We start from the raw sequence: 14,508 nt of genomic DNA on the forward strand, positions 1-14,508 counted from the left end.
GAGGCGCCGCTTCGCCAGGCGCGGGCGCCCTGAGGGGAGGGGGGCGCCCCCCGCTCCGTGATGGTGGCGCCCCGTCCCGCAGGCCCCCCCGGCCGCTCGCAGCGGGGCTGCCCGGCCAGCCCCCAGCGCCTCCCGGGGCGCCGTGCCCGCAGCCTGCCGGGCGGGCCGTGTGGCCGCTGGCGGAACGGGCCGCCCGGCGCCGCTGCTTCGCACGTCTTCGGCCGGTTCGAAATTGGCCGCGTTCTGAAAGGAACGGGGGCTGGTGACTGCGCTGCTCGCCCTCCCCGCAGCTGTATCGGCCATTTTCCGCCGGTTCAGCGGCGCGGGCGAGGCTGGTGGGCCCGGGCGGTCGCTGCGGCCGAGGCGGGAAGGCCGCGTGCTGCTGGGCTGGGGGCACCAGGGCAAGTGCCCAGCGGCTGGGCTGGCTTCACGCCCTTCCGGACAAATCGGCTGGGCACGTTTCAAAAACGAGTGACAGTACAAAAAAAGTATGCAAAGCTGATTACCAATCCCAAAGCGAAGTTCCTATTTTAAAACTACTCTCTTCACCAATACCGTAACTTACTCCCTGTATTGCTCTTCATCCTTACTGTTTTCCTACGGGTTTAGTCTGTTGGCTCAAACCTCAAAAGCAGCTTATTTCCTTGCTAACACTTTTTAATTTCTCCTTCTGTCTTGTTACTACCTCACTATCCATGTGCTTGTAGCGTTGCAAAGTGTTGGGGGGTAAAGGCGATACATGCACAGTCTGGACTTCTGGGCTCTGCTGAGCTCTGCTCAGGAGCAAGGTAATCGGGAGGATGGCACTGAAGCGTGTTGGCACTTCCCCACCTCAAGTCTGCCTTCTCTGAGCAGCACAAACTATTTATAAAGTGGACACCTATGGCAACCACAGATATACTAGTGGGGTATCGCCTCACTCCCTACCCCTGAGAGCGTGTCTGTGAATGCCAGCGTTCCAGGTGTGGTAAAATGATCTCTTAGATCATACTACCAGGTGTAAGTTGCTATTGCTGGAGACTAACTTTGCCCTTTTTCTTCCGCGTTTCAAGCAAAGTTCACCCAAGCTGAGGAATCAAGCTGTCTGTGTCAAACGAGGCTGTGGCAAGGGGTGCAAGGTTAACTGTGGCTCTGGAGTTCAGCAACACAGGTGGAGGGAAGACTAGCAAAAAGAGAAAAATTGCTTTCAGAGGAGACTCGAGATGGGGAATTGGTGAGGTGAGCAGCTGGGAGACACGGGTGGCGTGGAGATGTGGGAGAGGAAGACAGTGCAGAGGAGCAGAGGGGCCGCTGCAGAACAGGTCACCTGCAGGTGCTTGGTGAGGTAGTTTTTCTCTGAACATAAAAACTCAAGGAAAAAGTGATAACCAGGAGATCACAGGAGAAGACACTTTTCTGAGCTTTCTTCTCACAGTGAAAGCTGATTGCTGGGGGGAACTGCCAAAGATGTGCACCACGAACAAGTCTTGCTTAAGCCCTGTGAGGGATGGAGGGTCTGCATGTTTGAATAAGCCACTTTGCATCTCCAAGTTAGTATCTTGGCCTGTCTGGGAGCAACTCTGTTCCCTGTCAGGCTTCTGTAGAGCTGAGCATGGGAACATCTCAATCCTGACTAACTAGGCACAACGGTAGCATACATTTGGAAGATGATATATTAATCTCAATAATTTCCAGAGAGTCCTTATCCTGTATAAACAGAGTGCAGCGTATTACAAGCTGCTACACAATTTAACAGCTTATGATAGCATCTACTATAATGCTGAGAAGTAGTGATTACTTAATTAGAGGCTGCCTAAAGGTTTGTGATAAGTGCATACGTGTGTAATTTTAATTTTTCTAGTTCTTCTGAACTGTTTATCTTCCAACCCTAAAATTCTCTTGACCTTTTGTAAATGTTTTGAAGGAAAAAAAGATAAGCATTTTGCATTTACATAAACAGTACTTCAAAAATTATATACACACCTATTAGTTAGGACTTACACATTCCTAGGGGAAGAAAACTTAACAGTCTTTATTTTCAGGTGAACCTGGCCCCAAGAGGTTAAATAAATTGCACAAGGTCGCTGAGAGAGGTAGTGGCAGAGTCAGAAGTGGGGTTACAGCTCAGGTGCCTCCAGCTCTCATGGTGAACTTAAATCATACCGGTTATTCAGGAATTTGCATGGCTAACAAGCCAGTTACACTTAAAATAGCTTTTTTTCCTTGTCCCATTGACTCCCCTAAGACACGAAAGCAGTAAAACCTTGTTAGAGGGGCACCACACAGTGAATAAATTAGTGGCAGCTGCAGCCAGAGATAAAACCGAGATTCCTTAAGAAGTAAATCCAGTCAGTGCAAAGGGAAATGACAGCGGAGGAATGTAGGTGTTCCAAAAGGAGGAGGAGAGCTGAGGAGTACGAGACAGAGCATGCAGGATATGGACAGCCTCGGAGGTTGGCACGAGAGCTGGATGGGAAGGACTGGTGCCAAAGAAGTCCAGTGGCGTCAAACCCCTCAGAGATGACAGTGAGGTGCGTTTTCATGAACACAGTGAAATAATGAAGCCATGTGCTTGCTTAACGTGTCACCAGCCAGCTGAAGGCAAAACCCAGCAGCGAACACTCTGAGCCAAGTTAGGAGGGGATTTATCTCACCGAAATGTAATGATCTGGAAGCTCAGTTGCCATTTCCCCTCAGTCACTGCAGGCGGAGCAGATGTCTCCAGCCATGCGCATTTATATACCTCGGGTTTAAACGACTACAGGTAGGGAAGACAAACCCTTAGGCCCTTTCCACTGGATGTAAACACAACTTTTAAACCAGGTTTCCCCAAGGAAAAATATCCAGCCCAAGGAGCTGGCAGTAGTTGTGCTCGTCGGTGACAGAGTCACAGGAGAAGCACAGACGCAGAGGTCTGAGAGGGCCCTCAGAAGGTCATTCGGAAAATTCAGCTTCAGTTTTCTTTGCAGAACATTAAACTGTGTAATACATCGGATCACTGATCCACTTTGTAACCCATATTTACAGGGAAAATAAAAGCCTTCTCTGATTTACACTAATTAAACCCAAAACCTTTTATCTTTAAAAAAAAACCAAACCACCAAACACTTCGATTAACTAAACATCATTATAATTCTATTGCTCTTTTCTTAAAGTTTGGTGCTTGAAGCTGGAGGTATTGAAGCTGGGGCTTCAGCTGAAAACCAGACTAAATAATCCATTACTGTGCTTCCTGTTTCTTGGATGGTAATCCCAATTCCCATGCAGGTATGTTGAATCTGAATTTCTGTTGAGTGCAGCCCAGCTTCATCGCAAGTGCTTAAAACCCCGAATCAGGCTCCCAAAATCATGGCACTGGCTAAGAACCCATGACTTTGTAACAATTCTGCGCTCTAAAAGAATAGCATCCGATTTCAGAGGTTTTAGAGAAACCTGCATCCATGATCACAAGAGCTAAGATTATATTCGCTGGAATGAACTGTTCTTGCAAACGCAGCAACAGCGGGAGTGTGAGCAAGGTCATAAAAATCATCATCAGAATATCCAGTTTATGTCGTTGCTTCTCTTTTAAAAGTCTTCTCCACTGATTCAGTCGTAAGGGCTTGTGCTGGGCAGAAGAGTTTCTTTCATGGAACAGCAGTGTTTAATTCTCAAGGGCTTTACAAGTCTGAAGCCACCTCGTAATGTCACATAAAGTATCTCACAGGTAATAAATGCAGATGTTAGAACAAAATACAGCATTATCCCAATGGCTCTTGTTGCAGCAGGGCCCAGCATGATCTCCTGCATAAAGAACATCGTATTTCTGAAAAGTAATCTTCACGCTGCATCTCAATTAGTTTGAAAAGCAACATGTTAATGCACTTTTATTTACAGGGCCATCAGCATTGTGGGCTTATGAAAATAATACAAGCGAGCTTCTCTGATGATTGTGTCCTGAGCCACTCCAACAGTCTGTCTTTGGGGCTTTTCCGCTTATTTTATTCCATCTCTGGTAGAAGCAGCTGATCTGGAAAGCCACATGAATATACTCCTAGTACACATAATCCCTTTAGTTCCCTACACGATTGTAATTGAACACATTGGCGGACTTTGTTTGTATTTAAATATTTTCATAGAAGGGAAAGTCATTCCAAGCTGATCACTTCATGAGGCCAAAAATTGCATTAGGAGCCATTTAAACAATTACAATAAATAAGAAAATCATTATTTGTTAGTACAGTTGTGCCATAAACACTGTAATTTATATTCAAAGAACTCTTGGTCCCTAAAGAAATTTGTCTTTGTTTATACTAATAGCCAAAACATTCTTGAGTAAGAAAAAAACCCACACATGGCTTCGTAATCCACAATCAGGATGCTCTATTTGAAATTTAACTCAGGACAGAAAGGTTTCTTAGAACTGCAGGGATTATTAGGTACTGTAATATCTAATAAGATTATAAAATGGAGGTGGTAGCTCACTATAATAGAAACCCGCTAAGACATAGGAATATAGTAAGACACAGGACCAGCAGAACTTTCTGGGTTATCACATCCAGTCCCCAGATGCTACAGGCAACTGGATCACATGATCTATTTTGTGAGCTTCACGTTAAAACCGTGTATGGTTTTTCCCCTAAATTTTTTTACACCCTCACTATGCAGGTAGATAAAGAACACCTAATTGATAGACTAAATTATTCACAGCCGAGTTATACCCACTTGTTTATACGCCGAGATTGCCCACCTTTCGTATTTCTCCTACCTGATGTATTTACGAAGAGTAATCAAACCCCATAGCGACCTTCAGCTGCTAGGCTAAACGAGCTGTGTACGCACACCTTCCTTTCAGGAAAGATTCTCCAGTCTCCTCCTCATCTACGCAGCCCTTTTTCTGTATCCATTCCATCACGAATCCAGCTTTCTTTAATATGATTGATCAGAATCATGTGCTCTAACAAAAATCTTGTTGGGCTCTTACACAATGACATTCATGCTTCCCTCGCGCTTCTGGAAATGTCTCTCCTATTGCGTTTTAGAGTTTCAGTTGCTTCCTCTGTGCCCACACCACGCTGGGCAAACAGAAATCTTTCTGTGTCGTTGCTGGTTTCCTGCGGAATTTTTTCTGCTGCTAGACTAGACTTTCTTACGACCTCTGTGGTCTCGCTCTGCAAGGACACTCAGTTCTTGCTGTGGGATATTCAGAACTTTCTCTACACCGACAAAACCTCCTAACATTGTGACTTCAATACATTTTAATGATCTGACACCTTTGTTTTCCGTGGGTCATTAATGAAAATAATAATCAGTCTTAAGACTTACTTTCTTGGAGTGCTGAAGCATTCCCTTTCAACACAGCTCAGCTTCTCTTCCTCCAACACTGTTGTATGCCTTGCAGTTCCTCTGTAAATCTCAAGGCTTCTCCAGGTAGGAGTTATAATTTTATAGACAGCTCCTCATCTGCTACTTCATTGAAGTCCAGCCAGTCAGATTTCCCCTCTTTGTCTAGCTAATTAATTACTGTATCAAAGGAAGCTATTGAATTAGTCTGGTATTATCTAGCCTTAGTAAATGCCAATTACATTTTACTCTGTTTTCCAGTGACTGCTGTGACTTCTGTAATTCTCTCCTCCCACATTCCTTCCTAAAGCCTGACACAAAACGTTGATGTACGTAAAGCAAAACGTATTGTGCCTTTTGAGTGAAATCCATGTTTTATTTGTCTATGGTATAGATTAGTTATTTACATCAATATGTATTTGTGACTAGCAGGTAGGGTTGAGCAGCAGTTACAAAAGTATTGGATGCCTCGCTATATTCACCAGCAGAAATGTATATGCATCCTTTTTTATTCTAAATATTTATTGCTAGTGCCACTTTTAAAAAGGATTGGAACAGAAGTTCAGCAGACTGCTCCAACTGAGACGTGGCCCCACAGCAAACAGGGTCTTTTCCCAAACAGGTTTGTAGTCCAACTTAAACATGATATATGTTGCAGAAAACCAGAGGACAACCTATACAGTGGCTTGACTTGTGAACTGATCACAGGCATTGGGGCATGGACGAAATACAGGTTTTAAAAAAAGAGAAGAGCTGGGGAGGATTTGCCTGAGAGGTGCTGGATGATTGTTTGAGACAGAGATAAATTACACAGTATTGTCTTCTTGTGCCTAATTTTTAATTATGTTGTGGGCAGTACACAATTTGAAAGAAGAGCCGGTAAGAAACTAAATCAAGACTTGAATTTCAAGCCCACCACTGACCCACAAACTTTGCGTGTCCTTGGGCAAAATGCTTTCTCTTTTTTTTTCCCTCTCGATGCCTCATCTGTAAAACAGAGATAACACTACCTCTTTTTTCCCAACCTGACTATTTACATAATAAAAGCTTTTCCATGCATGACAGTCTCTTATGTATTTGTACAGCATCTAGCATAATGAGGACCTGGATCTTGGGACTACACTACAAACAATACACAACAATTAAGATTATACATCCATCCAAAATATACCTAATGCACCTAATACTGCGGTACCTTGACAGAGAGGCATGACTTCATTACACGGTGAACTCTGCTTCTTGGGACTTCTGCAGTCCCTCCTTTTGTTCTGCTCTCTTGCCTAAGAAGACTTTGGCAGAGGGGTGGGTTTTAGAAAAGTTGGGAGTCCCATGGCTATCCTTTCATGGTCTCCTGCAGGCAAGGAGTGATGGACCCCGAAGTCCTATGGGACCTGCAAGGAGCTGGGCAGCATCATGCAGAGGCTCTGCGTTTCTGCAGCAGCTCTCCCGTGGCCCCATTCTCCTCCTGCAGTACCAGAGAAGGTCTGCCTTGAAGGAAGCTTGTTCGTCTTTGAAAAAGAGGAAAAAAAAACCCCAAAACCCACTCAGTCTGCAGTGTCTTGTCCATATTGTCACTGGGGAGGACAGTGGCCCCAGTGCAGGCCAGCCCAAGCACAGAGCTGCCCTTTCCCTCTCAGTGAGCAAATCCTGCACTCCTGGAGAGGTCTCAGTACATTCTGGGGATTCAATAGGAAATGTTGGACCTGATCACCCAGTTCCACGCTCATGGGGTGGGGTACGGTAGTAAGCATCCCCTCACCAGCAACCTGGAGGCTACAGGATGGGAGCTTCGTTATGGTGCATGTTTTCCTAGGAAATGTTATCTGGAGAGTTAAGGCTCAGCTTGGAGAAAGCTTCCCACGCCAGAATTTTTGGGGAAGTGGGATGCTCTTTCCCCATAACCTGTATGGCCGTAAGATAATGCCACAATATTGCTCTCATTGGAGATCAGTTGGGTCTGCGCTGCCACTTCTCTGTGTGCCGAGAGAAAAGCGGAGGGTGCTTGGCTGGCCGGGCTGGTGAGCCCAGGCCTCCGGGCTGGGCTGGCTCTGTAGCTGCTTGGCACGAAGGGGAGTAAAAGCATGCATAAATTAGGAGCTCTTCAGACCAGTTTTCTTGTTTGGGCCTGGAGTAACTGACTGAGGGCATACAACTTCTGCAGCAGCAGAGATACCCCTCCCCACAGACACGTGACATTTTTTAGCACTTCCCTTGTGCTGGCAGATTCACTACTACATTAATTTAACTGTGTAGCACTGGCTAAAAAACACAGACATTTTAAAAACTTGATTTTATCCCTCCTTTTCTCTTCACAAGTTTTTTACAAACAAAAAAGAACAAGAAAATTGATGGTAACCGAGTTATTCCTAATACATAGCTAGTAACCGATTAATTTGGTTTCATGTACTGTGCCAGGCATCATATTGTGCTGTGGCTATTGTTGTTCTATAGGAACTGAGACGAGATACCAGGTGTCTGTTACAAATGTTAGGCACAAAATTAAACACCCACACATACTGAAAGGACCATCAACGCGACAGGAAGAATTATTCGTTTTGCAAGCAGAAAAATGACAAAGCAGAGGAGTGACAAATGCTCTTGATAAATCCAGAGCTCCAATTTAATGCATGGGATAAGGACCTCTTTTTCAGAGTAAAGACTCCCAACTCTTGCAGTTTCTTACTTCTCCATAATTTAGCTGTGCACATATTTGGCATTTGGAGTGTGACGGATTTACACATTTGCTACCGAATGAGCTGCAAGAGCTAATCAGCTAGCACAGAATTGCACATATTAATGAAGAAGACTCTTCTGCATGCCTGCAATGTAGACACCCACTTAACTGGGGCACCAGAGACTCATTTGAAAAGATTTTGTTCACATAGCAGCTTTTTTCCCCATGATGAATGCTTGCAAGGAATCATGTTGCAGAGAAGGAGGGAGCAAGCAGTATCTGCAACATCTGACTAAACGGTTCTCATTATTGAGTGATGGAAGAGCAATAGTAAAGATAATTTATTAGTGGCTCAAAGCTAATGAGAATAATTAGCACTATGATGCTTTCTAAGCAAACATAGAATAACTGTTCCTTAAGGAGCACTGCCTCCCTGCAAGAGTGGCGAGTGCCCTGGGCAGGACAGAGAACTTCCAGGGAAGGAATCTTACACGCCAAGGACCAGGTCTGGCAGCTGGGTGGAAACATCCTCCTGGCTTTCAATTATGGGCCAGCACTAGAGCTGCAATTCCCTAAATTTTGGGCTAACAGACCATCCTTTTTCTGACCTCAAAAGCAGCTACACTGGGGTGATGAATACACAGAGTTTACAGTTCAGCTTAACTCCTCGGAAACCACAGCCTGGAAATCGCTGCCTTAGATACAGAGATTTTTTGCAACACTGATTCATACAGTGCCTGCCAAAACTTTGGCTGAGCCACTCGAGGGTGCTTTGCAGGGAGTATTTCAGCGGCACCTGTCGGTCAAGCATTCCAGGAGTCCTGGTTGCCAGCAGATAAAACGGCATTTGGAGTAGTTTCCCAAATACCCACCTTCCTTAATCAGTAAATAAAAGCAGGATGCACAGAGGAAGCGTAGCATCTTCTCACAACCAGCCAAAGAAAATAACGGGAGCAGTTTTGGTTTCCAATCAGTTCCAGCACAGAGCAGTTATGTACACAACCGGATTAGCCGAAGGGCTGCACACCCGTGGTTCCAGCGGAGCCGTGGAACGCTCAGGGATGCTGGGCTGCCAAAGGCAAAGGAGATGCGAGCATTTGGCCCCAACGCTCAGCACCTGCTGATAAAAGCTAATTTCCCCTACCCTGTTTGCAGAATTTACACTTGCAATCCCAGCGCACCGTTACAGACCCAACCACACTGAAGTGAGCCTACTGGATTAAAACGAGGTGCACGTGGACAACAGTCCCCACTCCCTCGAGAGCCATTTTGAGCAAATGCCTTGTTTCATAGTTTGTAAAATGCAGTTGGCAGGGGTTTAGTATTATTCTAGGAAATCCATACAGACAACATTTCTTTCTCGTAACATAGCACTATCAAAAATATGGAAAGTGATTTTGCTTTTTATTTTTAAAAAGGAAAACATACTAAGAAAACACCTGCAGGCTAAGTCATCAGGTCTTGACTTTTCTTTTGAAAAGCAGTTTAGCCTTTAAAAGCAAAATCACCCATGACGCAATTCTATCTGAAATGAGACTCTGCCTGAAGCATTCTCTTAGAGCTTACTCGTAATGGGAGTTGCATCTGCTTTTTTACTCCCAAATTAAATGCTGCAAGGACATAAACCTTACCCCTCTAATCTTTTTTCACCATTAGTATCAATCCATCTTTGTAGATGACTATTGAGAGAATTTTAAGTGAGCAAGATTTGGGGAGCTAATTTGGTCTGGGTGGGAATTTCAGAAAATTCCCAAGGCTGTTTCACCCAACTGCACCGAGTTAGGAGGGGCTTGGGAGTCAACTGGGCTACAGATCCAGAATGCAATTTTACCAGGGGAGGAAAGAGATTTGCTAGGTAGCTCTGCTTGATTCAGATTGGAAAGCAAGGCTCTTCCAGTCTTTCCTGTAGGAGTCGCTCTAGTCTGAACAAGTAAGGACATAGTTACTGGGTCAGAGAGAGATGCACAGAAACTAAATTATCCTCTTGGGTTGCAGGGGACTAGGATGTTGGTATGAGCTTATGCTCATCTTGGGACTCCAACCTGAGTCTCCCGTATCCCTGAGTATTCACTCTTCTGAGATATTGTCCAGGCTTCCTTTTTCTTCCTTCTGGTGGATGAAATAAATCCAGCATCTTGGGCTCTTTCGTTAGCTGGGAAAGCCATTTCCCGTCCAGCTGCTAGAGCCTGCACAAAACGCTCGGTCCTGCTACCCTTCGTTTGCTGGTCCAGCTACGCCACAGGACCAATACAGACCTGTGGGCTATTTATATCTTGTTTAAGCCAATGCTGAGGAACAAAGTGATACACAATCCTTCCTCAGCCTCTGCTGTGTACACATTTTACCCTTCCTCAACAAGATTTAATCTGCTTAGGGTTAACTGTGTAGTGGATGTCCAAGACCTTTGAATTGCACCTTAAAAGGGCTGAAAGACCAAACCCATAATTGCAAGAGCAGAATCTCTGATTCACTGCAAACCATTTGTTATCAGCAATTAAGTTTCTTGCTGATAAACGACTCACGATTCGAAAGCCTGGATTACTTGCTTTCAACCATGGCAGAAACTCCTGTGTGGTTATGAATGCCTGGGCTGTGCATCTACTACAATGGGCTGCAAAGTCTGAATGTATGAAATGACCAACTGTTTAATTATACAAAATAAGACCTCTTACATATAACATACTTTTCATTCAGAGTTTGTAAAAAAAAAAAATATTTCAATTTCAACTTGACTGATGCAAATATAAACTGACTTCGCTAGCAAATATAAACACCAACTTTTGCTTTACTGGAGGCAACAGAATTACAACAGTGTAATTGAGATCCAGACCTGGTCTACTAATTAAAAAGGCTTGGAAGCAAAGCTTCCAGATCATGCTACACTCTAGTTCACAGTAACTAAGGCTTCTGTCAGCCATTTGATGTAATTGGTTATGGTGTTCAAAACTGTATTTTTGAAAATCCATTCAGACTGTAAACCAGATGAGTCATGACCCTGTAACAGAAGGTAAATTATTCTCAAATATTTTATATTTGTGCATTAACACATGATTAGCAAAGAAAAAATGAATGCCCAAGTCCAAGAAGTAACTGACAAAAGACTGAAGGGAAAAATGAGAATCCTTAATTTTACTTTTATTATGGTGTAACCAGCTGTAAGGAATTACCGGTCTGAAGCACAGTGTGCAATTGTCCTATCCTAAACATTTACTAAAGCCTATAATTCAGAATGATCCCGACTCGTGAAGTCACCATTGGCAAGCTAAGATTTTTTCTGTTTGTTTTTTTTTTTTTTTTTTTTTTTTTTTAAGAAGTCTGCATTTAGCAATTAGCACAAGTATGCACAGAAATGCTCAAAGATTTCTGGAGACTGTATTTCTTTAATGCCAGACGCTTTGACTCTGAGATCAAAAAAAATGCAGTAAATTCTGGACTGCAAATCTAGTAGTTTGATGGTAAGCAAAATAATTCCTGTTTGAAATCAAATGGCATCAATATGTATTATTTCCTAAATGCAGGGCAGAATGCTTGCTACTGTTGCAAGGATAGCTTGAAAGAAAGAATTACCATGATCTTACGCAAAACTACTAAACACAACATGAAGTAACTATGCTAAGAGAAAAGAAAGGGAAAAAAAAAACCACAGTGAGACTTAATAAATTAAGCTACTTTCACACTAGGATATTATGTACTACCAGGCAGCTGATTTTTTGAGTGAAGAGACTCATCAGGTGCCTATTAAGAGAAGATACTTGGCACAGCTCCATCGCCGTTCAAATTGATGTCATGGTTAACAAGCTGGCTACCATACAAGGCCAATCAGGCTACCAGCATTCCAGATTACTCACTAAGGGCTTCAGCAGCTTAGCGAGTGCCAAACTTACAGTGTCATTAATTGGGCGAGAGAGAGGAGGAAAAAAAAATATATCCAGGCAGGAGGTAAGATGCCACTCACCTCCTGAGCAGAACAGCACCGAGCTGCCTGCTAGCACAGCCTTCACCAAGGATCCGAACTAGCAGAAGAAACAGGATGGGCACACTGAGGAGCAAGAGGAAGACTTCAGACCCAGGGCATAGGTCTTCACTGTAAAAAAGGTGTTTTGCCCACCCACAGAGTTCCAAGGCAGATGGAGGCCAAGCCTCACCCCGCTGAGCACCCTGCCATACTGCCCAGCACCCCTGGACACCAGGCTGTCCCCAGCAAAGGGGTGGCGGGCACCCATCCAGCATGCACTGGCTCTTCCTAAACCACCACCACCTACGGTCGTTCACCCAGCGGGGAAGAAGCTGAACAAGGCTGATTAATGATAAAAATACTTGTCTTTTTTAAAATTTATTTTCAGTTCAAAGTGAATCACAACTTCCTGCCCCTCCCTCTCCCCTCCTCTGAAGACATAAGTACCTCCAGATCAACGCCTTTTTTTTTTTTTTTAAGCATCGAAAGTGCAACACATTTCAACTGCTGCCAATACAGGTTTTTAGACTGATGATTTTGTCAGAGATTGTTTATGCAACTCCTTAAAGAGCAAAAAGGAAAAATCCCAAATATAAATGCAGATAAACTTTTGGTATGTAAACACGTAATATACATAATTACTGCAGTATCAGAAGTACTATGCATTTATCAGAACAGTTGAACGTAACATTTTCCAACATGCATTTGATATGGCCCGATCATAATCTGAATACCCTATAAGGGTAACTGTATACCCCTATAAGATAATCACTCCTGCCATAACTCTCAGATGCATTTGACAATACTGATGCCAGAAAAGGAGAGTTTAGTTCAATTTTACTTGTGTTCTGCTGATTTTTGATACTTAGCTTAATTCACTCAATACATTCTAACAGTATGTAAACAGTCCTGATTTAAAGACCAGAGAGATTTAAATGAAATCAACAGATCTGGACTGGTCAATGTAAATGTCTTCATTAACTCAGATATCTTATTTATCCCTGAGCACCTTAAAATTGTTCCCCCAAATCTCACTGAAGAACATGTAACCGTATTTCACAAGAATGTAAAACTGCACTTGGATAAATCCGTGTCTTACAAGTCCCATTTTCCTTCACTGGTTTAAAAAAAAAAAAAACAGTCAAGCCAACAAACCAAAAAATGTGTTCCCTCCCCTTTGTTTTTGACATGTACTGCAATACCTTAAAAAAAAATAAATCACCCTATCAAACAACATCACCTACAGACACACTACAGACTACAAAAATATTGCATAGGAGTGTCAGTGGGCATAGTCTCCCAACATGAGAGAAAATGCTAAGTTTTCTTTAAAACATTATGGCAACATTCTAATTTATTTTCCTTTTAAAAATCAAGTGGTTTCACTTTATTTCAAAATTGTACAAAATGACCATGGCTGTTTATAAAAAAAAAGTCTCTGTCTTGAGAATATGTGAAGTCTCAGGTGCATTAACAAAAGACCTGGAACCATTCACAGTGCAGCGGAAAGCTTCTTTTGAGGCAGAAACTACAATTCATCCTTCTTCTTTCCTACTCTTTCATGGTCTCTTTCTCTCAGGGTTCGCATGAAAGTGGTGAATCCAGACTCCTGATTTTGAAGAAAGAAAAATATGGATCGTATTTTTACAAACAAACCAAAACAATGTGTCAAGAACACTTCTAGTTTCTGTATCCCACAGCAGAATATAAACTAAGGAGCAGTTATTGCTTCTGTGCTGCCTCATCCTGCAGTGCTCTGGTCCAGTGCTGCTCCACTGCAATGTCAGGGGAAAATATCCATGCAGACTCCATATGTCAAACTTTGAAGGGATAGGACACAGAGAAAAAGGCCCTAAATCTCACAGGACCAGGTAAAATCTGTCCCTACAAGTGCCATTGATGTCTTTTTGTAAAAAACACTCAAAAGACATTTTTAAGCTGCCTTTGTATGCTACATGTGTCATTTTGAAAGTAGTTAGTAGATCATTTGTTGGCTATACACACATTTGCCACTATTCATCATCCCTTAAGTTTTGCTCATGATCTTCCTCCTCTTCCACACATTCAGACATTGGGAATTACATTTTTTCAAGTTACTATCAAAATTACTGTCAAACAATTTCAAACCTGGATGCTTAGATGCCAACCTCTGTATTTCAGCAACTTCTGATTTCTGATCATCAAAGGCTGTTGGATGCCAGCAGTTTCCTTTTCCAAGGACAGCTCTGAACACAACTTGCAGGCATTTCAAAATGGCTCAGACAGGTGGAGGTTTGAACACACTGTCTACTGGTACACCAACACTATAGACATCTGGGCAAGTAACACTGATCCCACCCAATGTGACCATTTTTACTTTTAAGCAAGCCCAAAACAAACCAGTCAAAACTGGTGATAAAGAGGGAAAGTACAAAGATGTAGAGAACAACTTACAGAAGTCAAAGTCTGACTTAAAAACAATGTGGGGCAACAACAAAACCAAACCAAACCAAAAGCCTGGAAGCTTTTGAGAAGGCTGAACAAAAAAACCACTCTTCTAAAACTATTCACTGTTCTTCCACTGGGGAAAAAAAAAAAA

General features: G+C 43.1%; 1 protein-coding gene across 1 annotated transcript in view; it reads right to left on the minus strand.

The window, feature by feature from the left end:
* Positions 1 to 12,276: 12,276 nt before the first annotated feature.
* PDIA5 (protein disulfide isomerase family A member 5) overlaps positions 12,277 to 14,508 on the minus strand; it is a 102,029-nt gene continuing 99,797 nt past the window's right edge. Inside the window, exon 17 of the mRNA XM_037397087.1 lies at positions 12,277 to 13,539. Within this exon, the coding sequence (XP_037252984.1) occupies positions 13,459 to 13,539 (81 nt within the window). The 3' untranslated portion in view covers positions 12,277 to 13,458. The remainder of the gene's footprint in view (positions 13,540 to 14,508) is intronic.

The sequence above is a fragment of the Falco rusticolus genome, chromosome 8 (assembly GCF_015220075.1).
Source record: "Falco rusticolus isolate bFalRus1 chromosome 8, bFalRus1.pri, whole genome shotgun sequence".
Lineage (NCBI taxonomy): Eukaryota > Metazoa > Chordata > Aves > Falconiformes > Falconidae > Falco > Falco rusticolus.